We start from the raw sequence: 23,077 nt of genomic DNA, 5'->3' as shown, positions 1-23,077 counted from the left end.
CATATCGGGACCATGGATTGGACCGCCATCCGCGCAGAAATATTCTAGTGCCTTGCAGCACTGTTAACGACGACTGGGCTCGGCGACCGCGTTCGGATGCGTAGTAAGCGCTGTTGTGTGCTACTAAGTGGTTCGGTATGAGAAAAGGAGAGGTTGGCGCTATCTTCTGCAGCCCTTGAGGAAGCTCGCACACGTTGCTTATTGCCCCACCCCCCTTTTTTTTATTGCGATAGCAATTATATGGACACTCCAAAGCAGATTTCTGCCGTCGGCGTCGCCGTCGCCGTGAGGTTCCGTATGACGTCAATGGAGATGAAATAGTCGCCGCGCGCCGCCGAACGCTGTATGTGCGAGTGAAAGGGCGCGAGGGACGCACGCTTTCACGGGGAGTGAACGAACGGCGGAGAACAAACGCGCGTTCTGTGCCGTGCTCCCTTAAGGGCTGCAGAAGTAGGCGTCTCTTTCCTCCTTTACAATCACCATATATGTAGAGCAAACGCGTCTTCTTCTGACGCACGAAAGGCCGTAGGGGGAGGGGGAGGGAAGGGAGGCGACGTGTAGCTGCGGCACCAGGTGCCTATTTATATCAGAGGCTCCGGCAACAGTCACCAACGCCGCAAGCATTTTGTGCGAACGCGCGCAAAACGCCGACGGCGTCGACAACAGTTCTGCGTGTTGCCGGTGCTGCTGCATGTCCAAATTTATACAGCTGATAAAGCTACTATCAATACTCCGTATAGCTCTCTACAAATTTGCTATCGCAATTGATGCTTCGCCTTTCAGGTGAAACTGTGACAATTATTTTTCAAGCTTCCCCCTCCCCCACTGTATGAAACGTTTTACCCAGTGCGCCGCCATATTGTGTAGCCGGTGGCGCCATCTATGAGCTGTCCGATTTCACCGCCATGATGGCTAGGGCGAATGCGTTTTGTTGTATGCTAGGTATACTCTCCGCTGCGGTTGCGGGTGGTTGTTTTCAACCTGCGTGGTTTGCGTGGTCTGATATGTGACATATTTTACGTTGGGAGCAATTATGGGAGACGTACTGAAGTGGTTTAACTCGATGGTGCCGGAGTTCCTACTACAGGTGGTCCGGACGGACTTAGTACCCATGGTGGTGATGCGTGCGCGCTTGTTTGAACCGGCTTCGGACATCAGTTGCGTATGTCTAAAAATTCGTTTCACAACGGCGCACTTACTGCAACATTCTCTCCGTGGTTCATCCATGCTTCTTTGGTTCAGCAGCAGAGTTCAAGAAATTTGCGAGACGATCATAACAGCGTGGGTACCGTTGTGCAGCTGGCTTCGACAAACGTTCAAAAAGTTATTGTACATATATTGCTCAATTAGTTCGTTAGCTAGACGCAGTTTTTGTCCATTAATAAAATCGTTTGGTGAAAGCTAACATTATGTCGTTTTATCAGTTTATCGCAACAAGGTGATAAAAACCGTTTTCTTTTTTTTAAGTCTTGCTAAGCCCTTTCTCCATGGCGTGCCCCACGGTATTACAGAAATTGTGTTGTCACGAAACGCCATTGCATTCTTTGCCCTTTGAGAACATTTTAATGATACTGCTTTAGACGACAAAGACACGATGCTTACGTACAAAGTTTATGCATTTTGTTGGTTTACCAACCGATCAACCGTGCTGATCCACGTCATTGCCCTCATACAGGAGGCCTAACGTAGACCTCCAATTTCATTCAGACATGAAACACTGGAAAGGTATTCTGATAGGCGCCGTGTGCCACAGCAATATTGCTCATTCCAAGGCATTTACAGAAGTTTTCTAAAGTGACGATGCCGATCCCTTACTAAGACTTCGGTTTAAGGTATTTAAACAAAAATTAAATAACGGGGTTTCACGTGCCAAAACCATGATTTGATTTCGAGGCACGACGGAATAGGTGGTGGTGGTGATGATGTTGAAGCAGGCGGTGAGCCGCGTGTCTCGCAGGAAGCCTAATAATCTCGACCACCTGGGGTTCTTTAACGTGCATCTACCTCTGAGTACTCGAGCGTCTTTGCATTTCACCCCTATCGAAATGCGGCCGCCGTGGTTTGGGGTCGAACTCGCGACCACGAGCTCGGCAGCGCAGTGCCATAGCCGCCAGACTACCACGCCGAGATTATTAATGCACTTGAACTGGAAACAAACGAACATATGGCACCGTATCCTTGGTAAACGGAATGTAGGAGATTGCTTTGCCTTATATTGTCTCATACCCGATATTTTGGATTTGGTTTCAGTGAAACAGTTAAACGCCACGATTTCGTTCGTACACAGATTACTACTTTCTTACTGGCCCAGTCGAGTACTTTTTGAAGTGTCGTTTGCGAACTGCAGTAATGGAGGCTAAGAGCAATTGAACGGCCGCATCTCAGACACAACTGAATCCAGCTTCTGAGGGCCGTCTAATTCCATCGGTCGAATAGCGTTGAAAAATGCTGAAAAGCATTGACATATCTAGAGCAAGCATCGTGCCCAGATTGACACCTTTCCGATTGCTTCCAGTAAATAACATCTTCATAGGTGCCTAGTACTTCACTGCAGGTAATCAGATGCGAGATTTTATAGGTGCAATAGCCGAGCTTCATTGCAAAGCTCTTTGTTCCCACGGTCGGCTCCCTCAGGCCAGGCCTGCCTACCTTTTCCGAATCTTGCACGCAAACGGGCAACTGTAAGAATGTGTAGAAAAATCAAGCTACGTTTTGCTACTGCTGGTGTAGTGGACCAAGAACATGCATTTTCTTTGAGACTTAAAGCATCTCCACCTTTCCTTCATCGTCACAATGAAGAAAAGCAACGAGGGTATTGAAACACACGAACAAACAACACCATGCCATGTTTGTTTTTATCTTGTTTTCCTTCCGTCTCGTTACGTAACACGTTCACCGTAACAAGACATCACCAAAGAGTACCGCGAAAAGCAGCGCAAATAAAACACGGACGAACAGACGAATGAGCGCTCGTCAGCGTGTTTATTCTGTCCGTCCGTCTTCAACTTGCACTGCTTTTCAGAAAACTGTGAATGTACACCAACTTGCCCAACTTTCGGCCTTACTACCAACAATACCAACAGTGATATCTCGTGAGAGTCGTTCCGCCAGTGTAGGTAGAACCTCTGTGCAACGTCAATGCTTCTGCACTTTTCTTCGCCCTCCTCAAAGAGTGGTGACAAAAGGATGAAAAGGTGCACTTTTATCACGGTAACCTAAGTGAATGCGTGAATTTTTTACAATTTCGTGCGCTGACTACTTGAAAACTTACTTTCTTTTTTTTATATCTAACACAACTTTACCTAACTTTATTAACGAAGTTATATAAGGTTTGATACTCAGTCTTTTATTACAAGGTGCACGAAAGTATGAAAACGTGGTCTGTGATAACGGGAAACCTTAAAGGGCCACATTATCGCATTTTTGGGTGGGCCTTGTTTGAGAACTCATAATTTTTTTAAGCGCAACTATAGCGAAAGACAAGAAAGAGCAAGTGAACACGCACAAGTGTGGTCCTAGTTCTCTCAATGCGCTTAAACAACCTTAAGTACGTCTTATCAACAATGCGTCAACGCTCCTCAAATTGTCATGAGAAGTTATATATAAAACTCAATTCGCTCGGTGTAGCCACTAAACTCGAAAAATTCGAAAAACTCGAAAGGCGGCTGCATTTCGATGGGGGCGAAATGCGAAAACACCCGTGTACTTAGATTTAGGTGCACGCTAAAGAACCCCAGGTGGTATACATTTCCGGAGTCCCTCATTACGGCGTGCCTCATAATCAGATCGTGGTTTTGGCACGGCAAACCCTATAATATAATTTAATTTAATTTTATAAACTCGAAAAATAAAACAGCAATAAGTTTAATATAGCCTCCCTTATCAAGTGTTACCACGATAAGGGCCCATAGTACACGACTTCTTGGCGGGATTGATAGCCACTAACACCACTGCGCCTGTAAGTGAAATGGGTAGACAAGTGTCGGGCCCCGTCAATGTCGGTGTCTTTTTTCAATGCTACCTTATTTACATGCCAAATAAACCAGCGTTTTTTCGACCGTCACAGTTACAATTCAAAAACTTTCCACGTGCTTCTTGAAATTCAAAACTCATTCCACACGTTTACTTTCGTTGCCGGAACTTTTCTGGCATCTTGGGGAAAAATTCCTGTCCTTTCCGAGCTGAGCTAGGAGGCACCAATCAACTTCTTGTTTTCAAAGGCATGTTGTATCGTGCAGACCTTGAGATGGTGTGTATGGCAAGAGAGTGAAGTGCTGTAACTGCCGGAGCAGCCAATGATTCAAATATTTGAATACTTCGAGTGCTTCTTGGCACCTGCTAAAGCGAGTAAAACTGCGAAGTTTGAATTTTTTTCCCGGAACGTAGGAAAATCTAGCCGGCACTAATTAAATATAGAGTGGTAGCCCGGTTGACATAGTATAGCCTAACAATATTTTAATCTTGCAAGGTTCAGCAGACCAACTGAAAAAAAAAATGCTGTAAATTTCAAAATTTCCGCACAAAGCTTCGTATTCAATGTCAAAAACGTTGCTCTGGTGGTCCATAAAAATATCTGCCGCACATCATTACATAGCTCAACGTATCTTCAATGCATGTGAGAAGTTACAAAAAGGTGTTATTTTTTAAATGCGAAGTGTTTTTTTTTAATTTTTGTACGTGAAATACACAGATACCATAAATACAGAGGGTGTATCGCTGACGACATTAACCAATTTTTTAAAAATGAATTCTTTTCTTCGAATCCTTGAGCTGCATTTCGCAAACAGGTGGACATTAGTTGCACGAAAAATCTAATGCATATTTGATTAATTAACAAAAGATCACGAATGAGCTTTTTAAATACTTTATTGCACATATTGCAATTTACAACTTGTAGCCGGCGAGTTCGCAAGGCGTATCCACTTAGAAGGAAGTTTCAGGATCACACCAGTTTCGATATATCAATTCCCGAAGTTGGCAACGAAATACACGAGCGTCCCAGTTACTTTTCTGCTTCAGTGCATAAAATGACGTTATAAAAAGGTAAGTGGAGCAACAGTGCATTTTCCATTAAAGTTTGACTGCGCATGTCTCGCCAATTTATCCAATATATGCCGTAAATTACTTTCACCAAAATATAAATAAATTTTTGTTAATCAGTCAATTATGCATTTATATTTCTCGGGCGAGTAATGGCCGCCTCTCCGAGTGGACCAGCTCAAGGACTAGAGTTGTGCTATCTGCCATAGGCGATTTTTAAATATTGCTTGAAGTTTTCCCAGAAACAACTGGTACTGAAGCCTTTCCGTCTAGCAACGAGAGATTGTTAATAAAATGAGCCCGACAAACTATTCAACAAACTGTGACTGGCTTTTATTATCTATACCAGCACCAGCGACGCCAAGTTCCGCAGCCTCGACTTCCATTTGAATTTTTCTATTAATGGATGCGACGAGAGATTGTTAATAAAATGATCCCGACAAACTATTCAACAAACTGTGACTGGCTTTTCTTATCTATACCAGCACCAGCGACGCCAAGTTCCGCAGCCTCGACTTCCATTTCAATTTTTCTATTAATGGATGCGAAAAGTGAACGTCAATTACGCTTGAGCAAATCAGCCTGAACGCGGCACATTTTTATAACCGAGCTTGTTTAGGCTGTCGGACAGCGGTAACACGTAACACCAGAAGACTTTGCCCACGCTCGTGTAGGCTTTCAGTTGTATTTATGAAGGCTTTTTATTCTACTTCCATCGTCTTATGGCAGTCTTTGGGTTCCAGGTAGCGGAACACGAGGTGTTCATCTTAAAGAAGACAATAAATTTATCGATTGCAATGCGCAAAATCTTTTCAAATGATTTGCGTGAACGATATCAGCGCCCTTTTCTGGATTTGCTGGCTACTTAAGTGCAAATATCTTTATTCATAAAGTGCATTAAGCGTACCTTTCAGCTCACCATGACTCCCTCACGAACTTAACACGTCTCGGGATATACCATGGGCAATGGCTGCATGGTTCACCTGGCACACACCAAGCTGAAGCCGCATTTCGTTAAAGCGTACGTCTCTTTCCAATACAACCATGACACCGTTTCTGAGTCGTCTGCGCTGCAAACGAAGCGAGCTGTGTCGTCGGTATCCCAGGTTTGTAAGCTTGGACGCACGTCGGCAAAAAGCCGATGCTCACACAAAAATAATATATATATATATATATATATATATATATATATATATTCGTGTTTAAGAAATAACACCTTTTTGTAACTTCTCATGTGCATGCATAGCAGACATGTAGAGCTATCTAATGATGTATCACATATTTTGTAGGCCGACCACCACAGTTTACCTTTTTGACCTTCAACATGAAGCCATTTGCAAAAAAAATGCAAATTTGGTTTTATTTTTTCTTCGAGCGATCGCCTGAACCTTTAAAGCTTAAAATATTTTGACTATACTACGTGAACCGGTCCTACCATTCAATATTTATTTGTGACATGAATTTTCCTGCGTACCAAGGAAAGAAATTCAAGCTTTGAAATTTTACTTGCTTTTTATGGTGCCAAAAGCACTCTTAGTGCTCAAATATTAACCAAAAATTGGCTATTTTGGCAGCCACACCACTTTATTGTCTTGCCATACGCACCATTTGAAGAACTGGATCACACAATTTGTCCTTCATAAATGCTGATTGATGCCTTCTAGCTTATCTAGGCAGTAAAAATGAATCTCCGCAATATGATAGAAAATGTCTGGCAAAAAATTAACAAATAAACGTGGAGAATGAGCTTTCAACTTCTACAAACCTATGAGATGTTTTAAAAGTTCATTTTTAAAAGTTCAAAGTTTGAGGAAACGCTGGTTGATTTAGCGTTTATAGATCGTAATTTTTGCATGAGCGACCCTGACTCAAGTATATCGATGTCCGTGTGCGATCTGAGCGTTATTTGAAGATAACTTGGTAGACCTGAATCCACGCTTATTTTTGTTTGATAAACATTTATTGTTACGATTGTACCATGTGGCCTTGTGATTAGCGATGACAGTGAAAGAAAGAATTTTAGTTAAATTGTTAACCTTAGCCAAAAAGAATTTTCAAATAGCTTAATCTGTACGGACATCCAGACAATAAAAGAAACTTTCAAGAAATGCACTGAGTTCATTGTTAATGGCATGGAAATTACCAGACCAATAGTCCGGTATTTCACTTGATGTCGGGATAAATTAATATGAAACGAAAGCAGATAATGGTCACACAAGCCTGGTAAATAATTTCTGAGCCAAACAGGACCAGGGCCAGTTCTTAAAGCCAGATTGAGAGGATTTTTGACAAATTCCATTATTCTTGTTGGTTGTGTGAATATTTGGAAAAAGGAAAAAAAGCCAGCACATGTCGACAAAATCTTCTGCTACCTCGGACAAGGAATTTATTGTGGGTTTTTCTGAATTCAATTTTATATTAGAAATGTTGCGGTCGCCCAGTAACAAAAGAGGCAACGTGGTATAGCGAGATAGTACCTTGTTAGTTACGTCGTCTAGCTGATTTACAAAACTATAGGAGTCATTGGGGGATCGGTAGCCGACACCAATAATTATTTTTTGCTGATTAGGCTCAATAGCATAGCCCACATTGTTTCTATTTCGCTCGGAACATGGATGCTCTGGGATGGGAAGCCTTTGGAAACTGCTGAAAGCACGCTGCCTCCTTTTCATGCTGTACGGTCGCAGATAAAAAAAGGCGACGGAGTTACGAAACGTGCGTGGTCCTGTATTTGAGAATGCAGACACGGTTTACAAGTATCAATGGACTAACAAGTCATGGTTGTTAGTCTCGCTTCTTGTATGGCAGAAAAGGTCCAGCACATTTGGTCCGAAAGAAGCAGGCGCATTGTAGTAGACACAGGGGGCCGTCTTCTCAGGTCCCTCCATTTTAGGAAAGTCTGAAAGTTTAGATTTCAGTTTGCGGAGTCACCTGAGTTAGTGGCAGACAATGGCAGCAGTAGGGCTACTGTCGCATATACGAGCAAATTTGTTCACTGATAGCGCTGGAATTAGGGAAGATAAGGTATCTGCGTATACAGGGTGATTTTTCTTAGCTGCACCAGATTTTGAAAAAAAAATCCTGTGGTAGATAGCACAATGATAATCCTTGATCTAGATTACTCCATGAGGCGGAAATTACTACGAAAAATCAAAATGATTAATTGAATAATTACCATAATTGTTCTAATGAAGTTTCGAATTAATTATTTCACGCCATATATTTTAATCTACGAACTGTAGCTAGTGAGTTATCAAGGCGTATCCACTTGGAACTAATTTTCTGGACACCACCAGTTCCGAGACATTAATTTTCATGTTGTCGGACGAAATGCATTGGTGTTCAGTTGCTTTGTGCTTCAATGCATGAAAGAGCGCTTTCCTAAAAATGTGACTGGAACACCAATGCATTCCGTTGGACACTTCAACAATTAATATATCGAAACTAGTGCAGTCCTGTGCATTCGTTCCAAGTGGATACGCCTTGAGAATTCACCGGCTATAATTCGTAGGTGGAAATATGTGCCGTAAAGTAATTAATTACGGAGTTCATTTGCGTATTATGTTATTAATACAATTAAGCGTTTTGATTTCTCGTAGAAGTAATCACCACCTCACTGAGCAATTTAGATCAAGGGTTAGAATTGTGCTATCTGCCACAGGCAATTTTTAAAAATGTGGTGCAGCTAAAAAAAAAAGCACCCTATATAAACAGATATGCTACGACGCTCAGCGATAACGATGACACTTCTACTTTGTGTGACGTTTCTGTTGACTCTTTTAGGCGAGTTTTGGTGCGACGTTCATCACAGAAAATGTAGCTTCGTTAATATAACTCTTTACGTTTTGTCACTAGAAACAAAACGTGAATTCAGTCGATATATACATAGGTTCGTATACTACACACAACAAACAACAGATATGCCATTTTTCCAACGGCGAATCCAAATAACGCCACACGCTTGAAACGCTCTATGAGGTGCACTCAGAGGGCAGCAGTATTTGGTTTGGCGACACAGCCTTGGACTTGTAAACTTGTTTTTTTTTTCTTTTTGCTGTTAAAAAATTTGTCGCAGTTTCACCCGAAAGGCGAAGCACCAATTGCGATAGCAAATTAGTAGAGAGCTATACGGAGTAAGGATAGTAGTTTTATCAGTTGTATAAACTTGGACATGCAGCAGCACCAGCAACGCGCAGAACTGTTGTCGACGCCGTCGGCGTTTTGCCCGCGTTCGCACCGAACGCGCGCTGCGTTTTTGTATAAATATGCATGTAGTGCCGCAGCTAAACGTCGCCTCCCCTCCCTCCCGTCCCCCACGGCCTTTCGCGCGACGGAAAAAGTCGCGTTTGCTCTCTATATATGGTGATAAGGAGGAAAGAGACGCTTAATTCTGCAGCCCTTCAGGGAGCACGGCGCAGAACGCGCGTTTGCTCTCCGACGTGCGTTCGCTTCCCGTGAAAGCGCGTCCCTCGCGCCCTTTCACTCGCACATACAGCGTCCGGAGCGCGGCGACGATTTCATCGCCTTTGAATGTCGTACGAAACCTCACGGCGACTGCGACGGCGACGCCGACGACAGAAATCTGCTTTGGAGTGTCCATATAATTGCTATCGCAATAATACGAAAGCTTTGCAAATTTTCGAGAGGTCTTTCTGTGCTAAAGGAATTGTTATACCGTTAGTCACAGGTATTGACTGGTTTGCTTATACCATAAGATTTATTTTAAAAGTTTCCTTGGCTGCCTAATGAGACAATTTCTGCATTTTATGAGTGCGAGTTATGTGCTAGGGTTTGGGCGACGAGATGGAGGAGGATTTTGGATGTGATGGTGTCACCAGTGTGCCTATTTTGTCTTGTATAAATCTAGGCCACATATCTTTGGGATATTGCGCACCAAACACTCTATAATTAGCAGACATTATCGAGAAATGAACATAGGAAGAGATGAGGTTTTCAGTAGAACAGGACCCATGCTTTGATAATACGATAACTGTTTCTGCTTGTTTCGGTTGCGTCAGAACACTGGTAGCTGCGGGGATATAACGAAAAAAATTCATTTGGCAGATCAGCCAACAAGTACTACTCCATGAGCTGAATACTACAGTATTTTATGCCAAATTTGTCTTCAACATTTACCGACAAAGTCTTCGTCAACGCTCTGCGCTGTGTCGCGCTGATGTTCCGTACAGTCATTTTACAATCCTAATCACAGATGCCGGAAGAAGCCGTCAGCTGCGCTGGTTATTGGTAGGGCTACTGCATTTGCTCGCTGACACATGTGTGGAAATAAGTCCAAAGGCTACAGCGTGGCATGTATATATATATATATATATATATATATATATATATACAGAGTGTCCCAGCTATCACGCAGTGCGATTTAAAAAAGAGGAACGGCGTTACGCGAAGCAAACCTAGTGCGTATTGTTTCCAGTGCAGTGGAGTAGCCGCCAGTAATTTTTTCGTTACTGAGATTTAATTAGTTAATTGTAATTCATTATCTAACTCGAGGAGAAATGTCCTAATTATCAAAGTGTCAATGAGAAAGTTGTAGAGCAACACGAAAAACTCCCGATACAGCTTTCTGTTGCTCAATACATGCTACGTAAATGTGTTTTTCCGAGCGTGAAAGATGCCCGCGAATACACGCAAAGCGCCTCGAGCGGCCAGTCGCGCGGCAATTCTGGCTTCTTTCACACAGGAAAAACACATTTATGTAGCACGTATTGAGCAACAGAAAGCTGTATCGGGAGTTTTTCGTGTTGCTCTACAATTTTCTCATTGACACTTTGATAATTAGGACATTACTTCTCAAGTTAGATAATTCATTACAATTAGCTAAATAAATCTCTGTAACCCAAAAATTACTGGCGGCTACTCCACTGCACTGGAAACAATACGCACTAGGTTTGCTTCGCATAACGCCGTTCCTCTTTTTTTAAATCGTGCTGCATGATAGCTGGGACACCATGTATATATATATATATATATATATATATATATATATATATATATAATGTTTGCAGCACCAGCTGTCGTGGCGACTTTCTCGAAGCATCGCGGCCAAATCATGGGTTGCTCGATTGTGGCATCACGCTTGCCAGCAAAGTTAATCGCAAAGTAACGAATGAACTTATCCGCGCCATAGAGACGCTCACGCAGTTCGCAGAGCGCGTGCAGTTGGTGCTACAAGAGCAAAAAACACCCGACCTTTCATGAATTGTTTCTCCAAGTATCGGAATACATTTGTCTATAGTCGAATGCTATGGCTTCAGTGTAGCATTTTTATACGCTGCTTCATCAACTACAAACAAAAGCGAAGTGACCCGTAGTTGTTCTTTTTTTTTTAAATCTGATGTCGTGTCAGCCGCCTTGTGAGGTGGACTTACGTATGCTTATTTTCATGCACTGCAGATTTCCTTTGCACACGGTGATAATACTGGGCTCTTTAGGTGAATACTGCAAGTGACGCAGCTCTTCGCTCTGATTTTAGGGTATAAAACATTAAGAAATGTAAAGATAAAGCTGAGCACGAAACTGCAAGTACTTTCTGTATATTTCAATTAAGATAATTTGCTTAGTGACGTTTCTTCTATGAGCTTATTTAGTGTTAAGCCTCTCACGCTCCTAATTTGCTTTGTTGTGTTTGTTGATTATTGCTGATCATCGCAAGCAAATTGCAGTTTAATTGAAGTCGAGCATGAATTTCGTTCCTCTTTTTCTGTTCCTTTGACTTGTGCTTCAGTGAGTGTTACACGGTGAATGTTAAAACACATTTTTGGGTCTCCTTTTATGACAGTTAGTATGTCATCATCATCATCATCATCATCATCATCATCATCATCATCATCATCAGCCTATATTTATGTCCACTGCAGGACGAAGGCCTCTCCCTGCGATCTCCAATTACCCCTGTCTTGCGCTTGCGTATTCCAACTTTCGCCTGCGAATTTCCTAACCTCGTCATCCCACCTGACTTTCTGCCGTCCTCGACTGCGCTTCCCTTCTCTTGGTATCCATTCTGTAACCCTAATGGTCCACCGGTTATCCATCCTACGCATTACATGGCCTGCCCAGCTCCATTTCTTCCGCTTAATGTCAACTAGAATATTGTCTACCCCCGTTTGTTCTCTGATCCACACCGCTCTCTTCCTGTCTCTTAACGTTACTCCTAAGATTTTTCGTTCCATTGCTCTTTGTGCGGTCCTTAACTTGTTCTCGAGCTTCTTTGTTAACCTCCAAGTTTCTGCCCCGTATGTTAGCACCGGTAGAATGCAATGATTGTACACTTTTCTTTTCAACGACAGTGGTAAGGTCCCAGTCAGAATTTGCCAATGCCTGCCGTATGCACTCCAACCCAATTTTATTCTTCTGTAAATTTCTTTCTCATGATCAGGGTCCCCTGTGAGTAATTGACCTAGATAAACATATTCCTTTACAGACTCTAGAGGCTGACTGGCGATCCTGAATTCTTGTTCCCTTGCCAGGCTATTGAACATTATCTTTGTCTTCTGCATGTTCATCTTCAACCCAATTCTTGCACTTTCTCGATGAAGGTCCTCAATCATTTGTTGTAATTCCTCTCCATTGTTGCTCAATAGGACAATGTCATCTGCAAACCGAAGGTTGCTGAGATATTCGCCATCGATCCTCACTCCTAATCCTTCCCAGTCTAAGAGCTTGAATACTTCTTCTAAGCATGCAGTGAATAGCATTGGGGAGATTGTGTCTCCTTGCCTGACCCCTTTCTTGATAGGTATCTTTCTACTTTTCTTGTGGAGAACCAAGGTAGCTGTGGAATCCTTGTAGATATTTGCCAAGGTATTCACGTATGCCTCCCCCACTCCTTGATTACGCAATGCCTCTATGACTGCTGATATCTCTACTGAATCGAATGCCTTTTCATAATCTATGAAAGCCATATAGAGAGGTTGATTGTACTCCGCAGATTTCTCGATTACCTGATTGATGGCATGGATATGGTCCATCGTAGAATATCCCTTCCTGAAGCCAGCCTGTTCTCTTGGTTGACTGAAGTCAAGTGTTGTCCTGATTCTATTGGAAATTATCTTGGTGAATATTTTATACAATACTGAAAGCAAGCTAATGGGTCTGTAATTCTTCAATTCTTTAACGTCTCCCTTCTTATGGATAAGTATAATGTTGGCGTTCTTCCAGCTCTCTGGTACACTTGAAGTTGTGAGGCATTGCGTATAAAGGACCGCAAGCTTTTCAAGCATGATATCTCCTCCATCTTTGATTAAATCTACTGTTATTCCATCTTCTGCAGGCGCTTTTCCCCTGGTCATGTCTTTCAAGGTCCTTCTAACTTCATCGCTAGTTACAGAAGGAGCTTCTGTATCCGGTTCATCACTATTTCGAATTGAAGTAGCTTGGCTGTTTTGGCTACTGTACAGGTCAGTATAGAATTCTTCGGCTGCTTTTACTATGTCATCGAAATTGCTTATGATATTACCATGCGTATCTTTCAGTGCATACATCTTGCCTTGTCCTATGCCTAGTTTTCTTCTTACTGATTTCATGCTGCGTCCATATTTTACGGCTTCCTCAATTTTTCCCACGTTATAATTTCGAATATCCCTTACTTTCTTCTTGTTTATCAGTTTTGACAGTTCAGCGAATTCTATCTCATCTCTTGAGTTGGACACTTTCATCTTTTGTCGTTTCTTTATTAGGTCCTTTGTTTCTTGGGAGAGCTTCCCTACAGGTTGCTTTGGTGCCTTACCTCCCACTTCAATTGCTGCTTCTGAGATCAGCCTAGTTACGGTTTCATTCATTAGCTCTATGTTATCTTGATCTTCCTGTTCTAAAGCTGCATATTTGTTTGCGTGCACCAGCCTGAATTGGTCTGCTTTTACCCTTACTGCCTCTAGGTTGGCCTGTTTCCTCTTGACTAATTTCACTCTCTCTCTCTTCAAATTGAGAGAAATCCTAGACCTCACTAACCTATGGTCACTGCACTTAACCTTACCTAACACTTCTACATCTTGCACTATGCTTGGATCGGCAGAGAGTATGAAATCTATTTCATTCCTTGTTTCTCCATTAGGGCTTTTCCAGGTCCACTTCCTGTTGCTGCGCTTACTGAAGAAGGTATTCATTATTCGGAGCCTATTCCTTTCCGCGAATTCTACTAACATCTCTCCTCTTGCATTCCTAGAATCGATGCCGTAGTTGCCAATGGCTTGCTCACCAACTTGCTTTTTCCCCACTTTTGCATTGAAGTCGCCCATGACTAAAGTATACTGAGTTTGCACCTTTCTCATTGCTAGTTCAACATCTTCATAGAACTGTTCTATTTCTTCATCATCGTGACTAGAGGTTGGGGCATAGGCTTGTACCTCCTATTCAGCTTTATTACGACGACTGCTACCCTTTCATTAATGCTGTAGAATTCATCAATGTTGCCCGCTACGTTGTTATGCACTAGAAATCCTACCCCGGATTCTTTCTTATCTGGAAGACCTCTGTAGCAGAGGACGTGGCCGTTAGTCAGTACTGTGTAAGCCTCACCAGTTCTTCTAACCTCATTTAACCTCAGTTCTAACCAGTTAACCTCAGTTAGTTATACATTCTAACCTCAGTTAGTATGTATATTCGTAATAATGGAGAAAAGCTTTCTTATTTTCATATTGTGCATAATCTTACGTGTTGTCTGGCTGTTGCGGGTTATATAAATTTGTATGCTAGTCCCACATTTCTACTTTCGCTCTTAATTTATAGACGTGGCAGTCCTGCGAATATTAAAAGCCAGGCCAGAGGTTCAATAAACGAATTAAACGTTAGTGCTAGTCTTAGGTTATTCTTTGCTTAAGTTGGACGACTCTCGAAATATTGGCACCTATTGTCTCGATGGCTGGTCCCAACACAGTTGTTTATTGAATAGAGGATTATAAATTGAGGTGATATGAGAGCCCTCTAGCAATAAATTTATTCTCGCAAGCGTGCGTCAACAAACAACAACCTCTACAAGTATTGAAGTGGCTCGAGCGAGTGAAAGTCAGTGAAGTGCTCAGCAATTGTTCTCATTATCCCTTAACAAATAATACAACTAATACAGCTCCCACCGCCAGCCGCATTTCTATCACACGTACTGTATGAAGCTATGTTCATCAGCAGCCTGTTTCGATGCACATAGCTTCATGACTTTGAAAAAGCAGCTGAAACTCTAAAATCGCATAAAGAGCCCCAAGTCCGATGTGGTCTTGCAACGGACGGTGGTAGCAGTGGCCGGAAAAACGACCCCGCTGTCAGAGCTGCTGAGAGTATGTGAGCACAAATATGGTCATTGTATCTCTAGTACAAAATGAATAGCGATAACTCTTAGGAGCAGGAGAAGAGCGGTCAGGATTTCTTTTTCTAATTCCGGGTATGGCATTGCACTTCCTGTCAAACCAGAAAACAAGGAGTAAGCGATGGTTTGTTTGCGGTAGTGAAGCCTGATGGCAGCCTGTAGTGCAATTAGCGATGCTAGACGATGAGAACTGGCTCCGGCAAGGTGTCTGCCTCATCAGCCAGGAACAACATCGAAAATGGTCCTTTACGAGCTTGCTACAGCGCTGCGGCGCTCACCCCACGAACAACCAGCGTTCGAGATTACAGAGTTTCTTCATACTTTGGCCGCTTCTGCGTGGCTTTCATTCCACTGCGGCAGCCAGCACGTGGGTGGCGTTGCTCGGCCAGCCGATGAATTTACCACAGAATAATGGACTCCATTGTCAAGGACGGATAAAGCTGAAAACCTTGCACGACGCATTACTTGTTCTGTTTGCGACGTGCAAGCTTTTCGACACAGCTTGTACCCCAACCTTCGAATGCCATCTGGACTGTTCCGACGCGAGCCAGTCCTGCTATGTCGACTATGACTAGAACTAGCCGTTGCGAAGTCATATGCCATCCGTATCGAAGTCGCCGGCAATGCCGATGACGGTGGTAGGAAATAGACTATTGGACACATTTTTTGTCTGTCCTTTACACACTTAAGATACACGATCGCTCGCGACTGCGCCAGCTATAGCGTTGATGAGAGACCACCTGCGGAACAGGACCATTTTGGAATGTCAACGTCGCGAGCCGTTTCAGGCATTGTCATTGTTACGGGACCTGTGCTCCAGTACTTAGTGGTGTTAACTTGCGTAAATGGCTGTGATACGGGGTGCCGCCCCCGTCTCTCTCTCTCTCTCTCTCTCTATCTTCTTTTAACGTGGTAGCATTGTGGACATCATACACTTTGGAGGTATCCCGCTCTTCTGAAGAAAAATGTAAGCCGACCCCGAAGGTACACAGTCTAACACAGTATCTCAAAAAGAGCTAGCTGTCACAAGGGATGATTGCGAGAAAATGACACGTGGCGCACGCTCCAGACATTTCAAGGAGCAACTTGACACGTGTGAGGCATGTGTGCGATTGTGGTTAAAGCAGTGGGCTGCTATGATAGAAGACGGAGGTGGGCTGCTATGATAGAAGACGGAGGTCCGATCCCACCACCGGTCACACATGTTCTATAGTATTTTAGGCCCCCTTCGCCCACTTTGGAGGTATCTAACAGAAAACTGGAGTCGATTGACAACGTTGCCGTAATGAAAAGTTCGTGGACGCTGCAGATTTTCACAGACCATATTTGCTGAAGATATTACGCTTGGAATGTAATATGCCAACTTTATGGAGCCAGCAATTTGAGAAAAAATTCTGTCGCATTTTATTATTATTTTTATCCCAAGTGTAATTAGAAATATCGGTCATCGCAGCTTGCAGTTGATGAGCTTTGTTCCACGAATAGGCGCACTGATTTCCCTGTGCCGGTAGGACGTAGCCGGAATATGATCGAGCGAGCGATATTGCGACGCGCCCCTGCTACACTGACCTCACGCCGGTTGAACCGACTATACTGGTTCAATTGAACTAAATTGGGGGGTTGAACGCCCCGGAACTGCATAATCGGTTAAAAGAACGCCGTAACGTACTAATATATATATATATATATATATATGTATATATATATATATTACCACATGCAATTCTGCAACGAGCTCCTAAAGCACAATACACGAGCGATTCTGCATTTCATTAGAATGCGGCAGCCGCGGCCGGGATTCGACCCCGCGACAGTTTGTTGAGCAGCAGAACGCCTATAACAACTGAGCCACTATGATCGGCGAAGCAACTAATTTAACGAGTAGACGAGCTATTAAATGGAATGAGTAATCGGGACGCTGGTCTATTGCGGCAACAAAATCGATGCCAAGGGAAAAGCAGACGGCGGTGTGTGGTTGAGATTAGCAAATGTTCAGCCGTACAATGGCCGACACAAGACAAGGGTAATAAGTTATTAGAGATAACTGGAAGAGGCTTTTGTTCAGCACTGCGCATAAAAATAAGGCTGATGGCCAAGATGAGCGCTATATTTTGGAAATGTGCATGAACTTTCTCTTGGTCCCCATGGGAGATTTAGCAACCCGGGACAACATTTGCACCATGGCCAGTGGTAACCATTCGTAGTAGATCGCTGGTTCTGCTACGAGTGATTTAACTCTAGGAGGGGCCATCTTATAACGCTGAAAAGAAAGCGTTGATGTGTATAGATTGTCATATTGTTGATGTAAGAATTCCACGGCACAAATATGCTGAGGCTGAGTGATCTGAGCAAGATACTAAAGCTGATGGGTGAAGTGCGGCGGTGATGTGTATGTCATCGGGAAACAATGAAAAACCAAAGGGCAAATTTAAAATAAGGAACTGAAAAATAAAAAAAAAGTTGTGCTTAAGGTGGTTTATTACGACTTCGACATGGGATACTAACTTCTATGGTAACTTTTTAGCGAAATCTATAACCGTAACTTTTGCACACTTGTTGTTATGGTTTGAATGGTTTTTTTCGTATCTAAATTGTTATGCTCTGAATGGTCTTTCATTATCTTAATCATGCACGATAGTAAGCTTATCTTGTTGTATTGCAATAAAAAAGGAAGAAAGAAATTCAGTCACTTTATAATAATTATGCTCACTTTTTCATATAATAGTAATAATAATAATAATGCTGTAATTCATGCTACACTTCAATGCACAAAAATAATAAATGTAAGAGCTGTCTACAAGAAACTGCTATTCTCTATTCAAGTATACTGCTCCGTCATCTTTATTTTATTGAAGTTGAATCACTTGCTGTCGCAGCATGGAAGGAAATGTCAACGTAGGTGGCTCGGTAATGCGCTTACATTCCTATCTAGCTTTATCTAACGTCAGGCATCTAAAGTCAGGCCCGAAATTTTCTGCCGCAGTTTGATGTTACTATCGTAAGTAACGCATTGTAATCGGTTAATCAGCTCTTGGAAGAACAGGGGCACGACCAGGTACTTATTTTTAGATTATTATTATTATTTATTATTATTTAACAATACTGTCAACCCTCTTGCGAGGGTCTTTAGAGAAAAGGTTATGAAGACATATAGAAAAATTATTGGCTCACATATTTCTCAAGGCTGTTTGTTGCTTCGCATAGCGGCAAAGATGGATGAAATGTGACAGCTGCGGCGTTTAGGGCCTAATGGGTTGAACGGGGCTGCTTTCAAAACGAGCTCATCCGATCATAAGATGGCAGAACGCAAGCTTGCATTCAGGGTTTTCCAGCAATGAAATATTATATTGCGGGGTTTAACGTGCCCAGGCTGCGCAGTGGGTTTTGAGAAGCGTAGCAATGGAGGGCTCCGGAATAATTTTGACGGCATGGGAATTGCTAACGTGCACCGAAATCTAAGCACACGAGTGTTTTTGTATTTCGCCCCCTTCGAAATGCGACCGCCGCGGCCGGTAGTCAAACGCATGACCTTTCGCTCATCACATAACGTCATAAACATTGAGTCATCCCAGCTTGTCTAACAAAAAGTATTCCCGCTTTCGTGAATGGCCGTGTGCCTAACGCAGGCAGTAGTTGAGGTGAATCAGTGCTACACATAGGCACACATGTGTGCGTATGTGTGCGTAAGAGCCCCACATACGCACACATGTGTGCGTATGTGTGGCTCTTTTTATCTCTATGCCATCTCGTTGATTTCGCAGAGAAGCAGCTGTCTTCACGAAGGTCACTTGGCTGCGGTTACAGTGTGAAGCTATATTTTTGAACGTTTGCCTTTCACTATAAACTTAGGCGCGGTTAACACACGGGAAGTTTCAGCGATATTGTACTTGTTTCATTGTTTTCACGCGCCTGACTTACTTCAACGGTACACCAATAAGAAAGCAAAATGCAAAAATACTACGATCCCTGCAGAAAATTGGGAAAGAAAAACTGAAGGCACGGCAAACTGGGAAAGGAGAAATTCGACAGGATAGACGAGATCGCTTGAAAATTGATTTCGCCGTAGAGTACTCATACCTTTCTCATGCCTTCAATTTCTGCTAGCATCCGTGCGGCTTCTTCATGTGTCGCCGTACGGAGGTTCTGTTTCTTCACGCGCGAAAATGCTGGCGCCTTGATGCAGCCAGAATATCACGGAATCAACATTTTGCAAACACAAAAGCGAATCAGTACATGAACCTGAAGTCCACAGCGACGAAAGGTGCATAAATGTTAATGTTTCGCATAGTATACCCTTGAGCTCGTTCTGCTTGTGTGTATCAGTGGAATTATTTCGCAGTTACTAACGTAGAAGAATGCATAGCCACACTAAAGTCTTCTCCGGTTCTTCGCATTTACATTTTTCGAGGCCGCAGTTCAAAGGTGTGCCTTTAGCATAAATCCAGCTGTTTTGCAAAGTTAATCAACATATTTGCTTGTGCTTTGTGACCTCTCCTGCTCCGTCCAGGTGAGCTTTTTGGCAAGCGTCCCAGACTTACTTGCCTAAGTTCTTGGCAGAGAATAGCTGCCTGTGCTTTTTAACTTCACAAAACGAGCATTTGTCGCCTAATTGGCTCGTATTTTGTGTTTCTAATTTACCGTCTCTGACGAACACGCGAGCAAAACCGGAGAGTCCTGCCAACAGTGGAATTGCTCCCGCTTTCGCAGTTGCAAAAAAAGAGCCGGGTTTGGTATGAGAATAATCCTGGAGCCACAAATCCATTCGCGCGCAAGAATGCTCGGTATAAACGGGCGCACCATGGAAAGCATGATATTAAGCGCCCTGGCAAAGCGGCTAGCACGAAAAGAAAGTTGTATTCCAGACCCCGAAGTTCTGCGTCGTAGGCATATGTAGCATTCGTTTTCAATCTCCAAGCTTTATGGTTGGAGAAGTGGTAAAAAGCGGGTGTGACTGTCGCTTAACACTCGACACAGACTTCTGAGCGGCGCACAGCAAACAGTTGGGGGTGATGTATCCACTCACCGTGGAGTCGGATTCAATGAATGCGGCGCAGACGACTTGCAGCAGCTGCACTAGAACCGCGGGCAGAGCGGCCCATGCACCGGCATACGAGGAACGTGGCCACATGAACAGCGCCAGCAGTATAATCAAGGACAGGGACTGGAGGCCAACCAGCAACGGCGAGAACCACCAGGGTGGGCCGGCCGCGGCACCGTCGAGGCTCACGTACCACTGGCCCACGGCCACCGCGGCCAGGACCAAACAGCAGAGGAACGCGGTGGCCATCCATGCCTTGAAGTCGAGCCACTTCTGGTGGCGGTAGTAGTCCAGGTAGAGGCTCTCGGCCTGCGCGTCCGCGAACAGGAACCGTAGGCGGCGAGGAAGCAGTCGCTGCAGGCCGCTCTGGTCGATGCTCAGCTCGGTGTCGGTGCGCTTGAGCAGCGGCCGGGACAGCGGGCCGCCCGTCCCATTGCCGCCGCAGGCCTTCTTAGCCGCCGCTGCCATGCCGTCAGCTGAGCGGGGCCGGCACCACCATCCGGAGCAGCACCTGAGCGGTGCGAGCCAAGAACGCCTCTCAGCTGCGGCCGCCGCTCACCGAGAGGCACGCGTGAACGCACCACTGACAGCCGAAGACGTGCACGTGTGACTCGAAGAAAGGGCTCGTACCGGCAGGCAGGCTGCCAGTACGTGGCTCCGGGCGCGTACGTGCTTCGGTGCTTTGCGGCACGCAGGACCCACTGGCACCTCTGGCGCCGAATTCGCGAGACCGGCTAGCCCGCTGGCGGCGAATGGATGGCAAGGGGCCGGACACGCGCGCGCATGCAAAGGCCCGATCGATACGACGACCGAGAAAACGCCGGCCGCCCCGAGAGAGCGCTGCCGACGAGGCCAATCGATGCACACGCCGCGTACACCGCGGCGCTCTGATGCCCGCGACTGCCGTGCCGCCGGCGGGCCCAAGCGCGCCACCGATTCGGCGGCGGAGGAGCTGCGTGCTCGGGGCCTGTGGGACCCTGGCACGGGTCCAGGGCGGGCGCTGCCTCTCCACCGAGTCGCTGCGGCTACACTCGGAGCGTCAACAGGCCGTTCTAGCGCGTTTTCGCGCACGACTCGCGGCTCGCTGCCAGAAGACGTGCAGTTCAACTGCGCCGGCGAGCGGCGCAGCCTTGATTTGTTGCGCGATGTTTCAACGCGCGTTCCTTTATTTTTCTTTCGTTCGAATCCACGCAGGGTGTCACTCGTTCAAGGACAACGCTCCCGGCAGGGCTTCCCCTGTGTTTGCTTGCGCCCAGCTTCCCGAAGACATCTGAGTTTCAGACTCGCAGGAGTGATTGCAGACACTGTCTGCAGTCTCTAGGTAGCCATGCTGAAATGAATGATGTAGTTGGTTGAGGGTTTGTGTTGCAGGCTTGTGTTCATTAAGCAAGGATCGTGGCTTTGCAAATTATCTCATCAGAGTTGCCTACTTTGGGCAAATGTTGCGATTAGTCCGCGTGTCTTGTCATTCAGCGAGGTGCGCCATGAATTAGACAGTGCCCACTCACATAATGACATCGCTGCGCAGTTGTGCAAGGTGAAAATAAGTGTAGCATTCTTCGGTCAATTGGCTCACGCACACTTTGTTCATCCTTCCACATCGACAGCTGTTAGTTGTGGGCACGCTCGACTCCCTTGCGCCCACTTTCGCATCTCCTATGATCCGGATACACCAAAAAGCTAAGCGCCGCCGGCGGTCGGTGTAGCTGCTGAATAGTACGAGAGATGTCGCGAATGTTGCATGCCAACGCCGCCTAACGGTGGTGTTACTCAGTCGTAAAAGAAGGTTTAAAAAAAATTTTAGCCTCCTTGGAGTAGCCTCTTCCTCTTGGGCTTGGGGTCGGCTGGGTGCGCGGACGTTCCGCGCGCCCGTAGGCATGCTTCACGGGACCGTCTCGAGAAAGGCTTCGGAGCGGGGCACCGGAAGGACCAACATGATCGTTTGAATGCGTCACCGTTCGCATGACTGTACACGCGAAGGTGTTGGTGTCCAGCATGGGGGCAAACATTAGGATAGAAAACTGAGCGAGTTGAGAATGAGAAACTGAGCGAGAAACTGAACGGAGCGAGCAAACATATTCGCTCGCTATCTTGTCGTGGTGAGTCGGACTTCCTCTATTCGCCAGCGTCCATTGGCTTGTTCTATTTTGTAGTAGTTCGGCCAGTTGGCTTTATTGTATAAAATGCGTAATAAACGCCCTTTTGTTTGTTTGCACTACTGTGCTGTCGTTACTTTATCCCAAGTTCACGTTTGAGTCCCCACATATCACACCTATTGTTCAATCGATCAGCCAATAAATATTCCTAGGTAGGCTTGAAGCTGTTCAAGCACTTCCAGCAAAACACAGAAAAATAATGGCATACATTTTACAACTTTACAAAAAGGTATTGCTCGCCGAAACACTTACGAGTATTTACAGTCAAAAGTGTCATCTATGTGAGCAGTGATATTTCTGCCGCTTTGATGTCTAAACATCAATATAATAATGCACGAAAATTAAATGACTGTTGCGGAAAACTTAATATACTAATTTGAAACAAGATACATTCGTCTCACGAGAATTGTAGAGATGAAAAAAAAAACTAGACTTGCAAGACTAGTTTAGCAATTTATCCACCTGAAATAGCCTGCAAGAAAACTAGCCAGTGATTTAATGCAAAAAAAAAATCGCCAACACGCATAC

The 23,077-nt window shown here is 44.5% G+C and overlaps 1 protein-coding gene across 1 annotated transcript in view; it reads right to left on the bottom strand.

The window, feature by feature from the left end:
- The window catches only part of LOC125945126 (adenylate cyclase type 3-like), a 197,734-nt gene extending 176,302 nt beyond the window's left edge, over positions 1-21,432 (bottom strand). The window contains exons 1-2 of the mRNA XM_049666699.1: positions 20,975-21,432; positions 20,379-20,904 (exon numbers count right to left, since the gene is read on the bottom strand). Coding sequence (XP_049522656.1) covers positions 20,379-20,861 — 483 coding nt within the window. The 5' untranslated portion in view covers positions 20,862-20,904; positions 20,975-21,432. The remainder of the gene's footprint in view (positions 1-20,378; positions 20,905-20,974) is intronic.
- Positions 21,433-23,077: the final 1,645 nt, after the last annotated feature.

This window comes from Dermacentor silvarum, chromosome 4 (assembly GCF_013339745.2).
Source record: "Dermacentor silvarum isolate Dsil-2018 chromosome 4, BIME_Dsil_1.4, whole genome shotgun sequence".
Taxonomy (NCBI): domain Eukaryota; kingdom Metazoa; phylum Arthropoda; class Arachnida; order Ixodida; family Ixodidae; genus Dermacentor; species Dermacentor silvarum.
The sequence above is the reverse complement of the archived record's forward strand: the minus strand, read 5'-3'. Positions and strand labels throughout refer to the sequence as shown.